This window comes from Capsicum annuum, unplaced genomic scaffold (genome assembly GCF_002878395.1).
Source record: "Capsicum annuum cultivar UCD-10X-F1 unplaced genomic scaffold, UCD10Xv1.1 ctg4536, whole genome shotgun sequence".
In the NCBI taxonomy this organism is placed as follows: Eukaryota; Viridiplantae; Streptophyta; class Magnoliopsida; order Solanales; family Solanaceae; genus Capsicum; species Capsicum annuum.
In genome coordinates this window covers 16,908-24,408 of record NW_025852856.1, presented here as the reverse complement: position 1 = coordinate 24,408, position 7,501 = coordinate 16,908, and the positions used below count along the sequence as shown (strand labels likewise).

General features: G+C 33.7%; 1 protein-coding gene across 1 annotated transcript; it reads right to left on the bottom strand.

Moving 5' to 3' along the window:
* Positions 1–4,334: 4,334 nt before the first annotated feature.
* Positions 4,335–6,852, bottom strand: LOC107857599 (protein BREAST CANCER SUSCEPTIBILITY 2 homolog B; the record flags this gene model as incomplete). Its single annotated transcript, XM_047403612.1, is given in 8 exon segments — positions 4,335–4,675; positions 4,884–5,093; positions 5,170–5,337; positions 5,691–5,901; positions 5,996–6,058; positions 6,124–6,266; positions 6,406–6,588; positions 6,654–6,852. Coding segments are annotated over 7 exon segments (1,012 nt in total), but the record flags the coding sequence as incomplete, so codon positions are not given.
* Positions 6,853–7,501: the final 649 nt, after the last annotated feature.

Sequence of the window (7,501 nt, the reverse complement as noted above, 5' to 3'; positions counted from 1 at the left end):
TTTTTACCCATTGATTAAATTGTAAAATCATCTTCAAATCATTGTTTTAAACTTGAGATTTTGGGATTTTACTAGTAAAGTAAAAAATGATATTTTGATGATTTCTAACTCGATTTCAACTTTGTTTTTGATAAAAAAAATTATTTGAAACTCTTAGACTAAGAGTTTAGTGATTTTCTATAATAATTTTAGTTTTGCACTTGTGGATTCGAGTTTGATTTTCGAATTTGAATTTTTGGACTCAAATTCGAAACATAGTGATACGTGTATCTTTTTATCCTTTTCTCATGTAGATCTCATATTTATATAGTTTGGTCTCGTCTGAAGGCAATTTAGAAGAGTAAAGCTTCCATCTGAGTCTTTGGGTTGTGGTGTAACGTTGTGGGTCTTCTTTGGACAAGTTGAGATCTTTCTTCTCTTTTATGAGATGTTTGTGTGTTATATGCTAGCTACTTGTAATTAAGACTAATGGGGATTTAAGGATCTCGTATAGATGAGATAACGAGCATTTATGTAGGCACTGGTGTTATTGAAAGGTTAAAAGGAATAAAATGAGTACCATGATTGTTCCCTCTACTTCTTGATATAAGTAAGGTGAATTGCGTTAATAAATGACTTAATAATCATAGATAGTTGATATTGCTACATGAGGGTTTGCATCAGTGTTTAGTAGTAATTGATAAAAAATTTGGTCTACGAATTACTTAAGGTACAAAGAGATTGTGGCTATAAATGAGAAATGTCAAAAGTTGAATTCTTGCATGATTATTATGTATGGTGTGTGAGAGCGAACCTCTGAACATAATTTTGATGTTTGATGAGTACATCGCCCTTTTGAGCATTTGAATATATTTGTGTCATAATTAGAAAAAAGATTGGGTTCTTGTTGTTAAAATATTATGTGATGTGAAATTTTAGTGGGACTATCAGGGTTATATGAAATTATTATTATTGTGACGCCGTTAGAGGCTTGTGTTGACAATGTTATTGAATTGGGAGACTAATATCATTTTTATGTCCGTTAGAGGCATGTATTGATATTTATTATTAATTTGGGGGATTATTATCAACGTGATATCTGTTAGAGGCTTATGTTGACACTATTATTGAACTGGGAGATTATCATTATTGTGATGCCTATTAAACGCCTATATTGATATTGTTTTTAATTTGGAAAATTATTATCATTGGCATGCTCATTAGGGGTTGGTGTTGACCTTATTAGTGTCTTAATTGGTTCTTATTATTATTATGGTGCCTGTGCAGGAACTTGTATCATGATGCATATATAATTGGGAGTATTAATTTATATTCGATTTTTATTGGGTTGATTTGATGCATTTAAATTTACATCTGGGCTTGACATTATCATGTGTGTACATGCTCATTTATTGCATCATTCATGAAATTAATACCACCGAGAAATAATGAGCTTTAAAAAAAATATTTTCTAAAACTACTTGTCTTAGGGATGTATTGGCAAGATTTATTATTTCAGATTATGATTGATATTATGGGTTGCGAACCCCCCCCCCCCCCCCCCATAGGTCCTCTTCTAGAGCTTAAGCTCAGAAGGTGTATAAAGTGAGACAATCTTGCATCATACTCATCGTATGCATCGTCATTATCATATTTATCTAATATGTCATCATTATCATACTCATTTGATGCATCATCAATATTTTGAGAGAAGTATTGAAAGTACCCCCCAAACTTGGTGTGAACTATTACTTTAGTTCTCAAACTATACCTAGTATTAGACACACTCATAAACTTGACTAAATAAATTTAAACCCACATTAAATTTGACTAAACAAATTTTAAAGCACCCCTAAATTCCATATGGCATAGCAAGTTGCCTCAAACTATTGTGGGAACGTAAACTGCTTAAAAATAATGCGCCACAACATCAAAGGGTAAAAAAAATCATTTTTAACTTTTCTCGTTAATTTTCATCACACTCCAACTGCTACCACAATCCTTCTTCTCCCTATTTAAGTTTTTCTCCTTTAGAATACACCCCAAATTTAAACTTTTTTATCAGCTTATTTAATTGCTGAACTTCTTTAACCTCAATTCTTTTGAGGAATATACTTTGTAAATATGAATCTTCAACAAGGTTGAAAATCTTATGATCAAATGACAGTTTTGGGAGGAGATTTAACTAGAATCACACACTAAATAAACCACAATCAAAATGAAGGGAGATTATTACAATGCTTTTATCAAAGATTTTAAGGCTAAAATTCATCAATTTTTCATTATGTTGGGAAATTCTGGGAGAATTATGAGGATGACAAGTTAGAGTGAGAGAGTTTGTAGGGTGATTTCACCGGATAGGATTATTTTAGTTGATTTATTTTTTAAATGTCTTTGTTCGTATTCTTTTTTATTTTAAATATTCACGTGAATGCCACATAAATCACACATCAACAAAAGTTCAGTTGGACAATAAGTGAACACAACTTAGTTAGATATGGCAAAATAAGAACTTTTTAAAATTCATTTAGTCAAGTGAAGGTGTTATAAATTTTAGATATAATTCGGGGGCTAAAACAATAATCCACGCCAAATTTAGGGGTCTTTTCAACATTTCACTCGAACATAATATATGCCTATTTCACATTAACATTTTACAGATTAATTTTTTCTAATAAAGTGTATTCGCTTGACCACCATTGACACAATGTAGCTCTGCACTGAATCAATGATTAATTTATTAACACTCAATGACTTTGAAAATAGAGTCTTGTTTTGACCCCCAACAAACATACCTTCAAGATCAATAATCAAAAGTGAAACTAGTAAAACTTAAATTTTCATTCACAAGGTCAAAAATTATGACCAGTCATTTCAAAATCCTTTCTTGTAAATCACTTGTTGGTCAAACATGTTCATCAGGGGATCTATGTACTGCCACAACACCCTAACATCTCGATGGAAATGTTGAATATATAGCTATATATGCATACAAATTCATATAACTATATATAAAACATGCCATTCGGATTTACAAGTGACTATATAGTGCTATTTGCAAAGTCAAATTTTATTCTTTAGGGTCATGGATTCGAAACTATTCTTGGACATTCTTTTGGCAAGTATTTAACGAAGCTTTATTGTTTAAAAAAGATATTGTGGTTCAGTAGATGTGAACCCTAAAACTCTTGTAACTAAAGACCAAAAAAAATAGTGGGTCGGGCCAACACTAGTCTTCTAGCAAATTAATTAACGATGACAAAAAAGTTTCAAACTAAAAAAGAGTAACATAAGTTTTAAATACTAAATAAAGGTGATAATTTTAAGATTAGTATTAATGATATTAATTTTAAACCTCTCAAATTTTATTATTTATACAAAGATCCCTACGCCATATTTATATAAAGATCCCTACGCCATCATTCCTCTTCCACACCCTTTTTGCTGTCACAGCCGCCGCCGCCTCCTCTTCCTCCACTATCACTATCACTAACCATTGTCACCAGATTCACCAATATTTCCCTCCTCTACATAACTATCGCCTATTTTTCTCTTTCTCCTTCACCATCGTCGCTATCAACACCGCAACAAATATCATCATTTTATCACCAACAACATCTCCATTTTTACCATAAATATTACTTTTTTGTGGGCTCCTCCTCCAACCAAATCTATTTAAAAAAATTAAGTAAATATCGAAGTTGCTGCAGCAACAATCAAAGTTATTGCAGCAATTTCGATAGTTATTGTAACAACTTCGTTAGTTGCTACAACAACTTCAACAATTGCTACAACAACTTCGATAATTGTTGTAACACAACTAATAGTAGTTGTTGCAGCAATTACCGTAACTGTTGTAACAACTATGGCAGTTGGTAAAACAACTCTCGTAATTGTTGATTTTGTTGAATTATTTCTTTATTCATTTTTAGAATAAATCAAAAAATTTCTTTTCAAACTTCTCAACTTTTATTTTTTTTAAAAATAGTCCATGAAAATTAAAGAAGGAAGAAGAAATGAAAAAAAAATGGAAGAAAAGGAAAATCTAGACAGAGAAAAATAAGAAAAAGAAGATGGGGAAAAAGAAATTTGAAGAGAGAAGAAAAAAAGATTGAAAGACAAAAAAAGAGAGTAAATTCTAAAATTTGAAATTTGAACTTGAAGAACTTTTAAGAAGTTTAAAGAGTTTAAAAAATTACATTTTACATCCCAATTTACTTTAATCACTAATTAAAAAAACTTTGACTTGAATTGCCCAAAATTGTCACCAATTTTAATTTTAAAACTTATTTGTCACCCACATTTAATTTTCTCTAGTCTTCTCCTACGTAAATATTGATGAAACCATCCTATTGTACGAAGGATATTGGCCGTATGGCAATTCAAAACCTCAAAATTCTTGATCCACCTCTGTCATCCACACTACATCTCATATGACCTCTTGGGCTAAGGAACACAAATTCATGATTGGAAATATAGCTAGTTCTATAATAAGGCCCTCAAAACCATCAAATTGGGGTCTAAACACATAAAATGTGGAGAGAGATTGATGCTAAGATGACGAAACCAAAACCAACAATATGTAAACTGTTGAAGACAACTTGATTAAACATTAGCACAGTTTGTTCTAGCGACAGCAACCCATGGACTCCCACTCAGCCACAGCAAACGCTTAATGTTGGCAGGATCATTTTGCCTACAAGATTTGTATAAAAACAGAAGATAATGATTAGTAATTTGTTAGCATATATAACTCTTGTACATTATAGATGACATTCATTCACAAGAGTAGAATATTAGAGCAACCACTAAGACCGAATAATAATTTTAAAAACGCAGTGTCTAAAGTTGCACTTGGGCTAATGTCTTTTATTAGATTTTCCTAAAATTATCTGTTGACGTACCGACTGATATCGCCGCAATGCATCAACTTGCAGATCAAAGATGGCTGGGATATATAAATAGGTCTCACTATATATGTGCAACCCTTAAATGTGTGCATCTCAATCGTCTTCTTTAGCTGGAGTGACAAAATTATTACCAGCTTTTTCCCTGCTTAAGTTCCACACTCAACTAATTATAGATAGAACTCTTCCCCTAAGCTTTTCAAGTCTCTGCATAAAGGAAGAATACAAATTTGAAAAAATGCACCTATTATGCAATACCATGACCAGATGGCAGGACACATACCAAGCCAGATATTTTTGCCCATCTTTCAGCAGAAGCACCAGCATCTTTTAGATGAGAACAATGTGAATTATCATAATTTAAATAATAGGTTGAATTTTCAGTTGCTTCAGCTACCCAGAGGTTATTAATATTATCTCTTGCTCTCTTGATGAGATTACAGAAACAAACCTGCAAAAAACTTCACTGTTTCAGCTAGGTGCAAATTAGAGAAACATCAGCCTTCAATGACATAAATGTGGATGGGACACATGCAAAGACCATAAGAGAAAAGTTGTCTGCTTATAAAATTTGCTACTAAGAACCCAGCCCCAGATGCATTTAAGCAACAGACCCATTCGTTAGAGCTAAAGTAAATGGTATATCACCATATCTCGAGGATCTTTCTGAAGGTTTTTGTAAATAATTGTCACTAGAAAAAAAGAAGGATAATAAATACACAATAAGTTGCTTCCAGAAAATCAGAGGTTCAATACTGGTGGCTATGAGAGAAATCACATACTGCTAGTAGTCTCCTTACTCACCGTAGATCCTACAAGGTTAGAGTTTATTGGTGCAAATGAATCAGTTCCTACGCATGGTGCGGTGAAACTGATGGCCACCAAGGTTTCTGATTCATCGTTGGAATTCAACATAACTGTGGATCCATCAGTTACAAATACCCACTGTTTCATTTGATGAGCTTCTTTATACAGCTGCCCCACAAAAACAACCACCACAGCAATGTCAAATTCCCTGAGTGAAACCACGTAACAGAATAAGTAAAAAAAGAAGTTTCTTGCTTCAGGAGCTCAAGTATTGGCTCTAAGATATTACGACCAAGACCAACCTGGACATAGGAACTTCACCCAATTTACTCAATGAAATTGATTGGCGAGGACAGAAAAAGGCCCTGCAGGAACAGGTATCAGATGTATAAATATGTGCAGTAAAAGCATGAAAACAGCAGATACTTACTCAAAATGCTCGATTGCCTCAGGAGACAAAGGCACCCATTTGGCTGTGGACCCTTTCGCTTGCAAGTAAAGGGTGCTAGAGTCCGAGCTTATCGGTGTAAGCCCTTTTACAGTAAAAGCTTGACCCTCTGCAAGCTCACATTGCTATACAACAGATCAGTTAGAGATGGAACTAGTGCAGAATTGAGAAACATATTGGCACAATGAAAGGACACAGAGTTGAAGAAAATATTTCCGTGCAAAATCAGATAACCAAGAGGACAATAAAGACCAATTTCAATACCTGTTTCTCAGTAGGATTCCATATTGTAATTAAGCCTTCCTTTGGACAGCACTTCATTGGTGTACTTCGGCTAGTCAATCCAACAACTCTAACTCGCATAAACGGAGTGACGTCTCTTTCAGCAAGTCCAGCAGCTTGCAGAGCTTTTTCAAGAGATTTCTGCAGGTCCGACTGCCGCAATGACTGAAAATGACAAAAAGGGATCATGACTAACCTCCTACGGCTAAAGTGGGTGGAAATGAAAATACCTCCAACTTTGCTTGATAGGATGAAAATAAATTCAACTGCTCTGAAGTCATCTCCGCCATCAGAAGTTCTGGTTCTGCAGCTCTCTCAAGTATCCTCAAAATCCTTGCCCCTTCTTTACTTTCGTAGTCGCTTCCTATGTAGGCATCTTTCTTTTCTTTTTGAGATTCTGAGACTACTCCCTCCACAATGCTACTGCGTCTAGATTGCCAAAACTCACAAATATAGGTCGTATCAGTACATGTCACAGAGATTCATTAATAAAACATATCAAATAGTATTGAAGTGGAACCGCGTGAAAGTTGAAGCTGTATTCGAAAATACGTCACATCCAAGATATAAGCATGCTCTAACAGAAAGGAAATCCATTCTAGAATGACAGTTTCTTGATATGACAGAAGGAAAAAGAGTGACAGGGAAAATCCTGAAATAACATGCAAAACCTTTTGGTATCTTTATTGGAAAACTCAAAAGCTTGATTAGTGTTACAGTAATTATTACTCCCTCCGCTTCAAAATTTTTCTTAGCTTGACTTGACAAGGAGTTTAAGAATGTAAAGAAGACTCGAATCTTGTGGTCTTAAACTAAAATATGTATAATGAATCAAAATGCCCTTCAATATTGTGATCTTAAACATGTCATGTGGGATGTTAAAATTAAAACTTTACCAAGTTGGGAGAGGCTTTCTTTTTTGAAACAAACAATAAAGGAGAGTAAGATAAACATATTGAAATAGACGGAGTAAGATTTTCTGAAGAATTTTTTCCTTCATACTTTGGAAAAATTGGCTCGAAAGCTTGCATCAAATTTTAGAAGGAAGGCCAGCACCAGCTTTTCATAACTAGAGCTA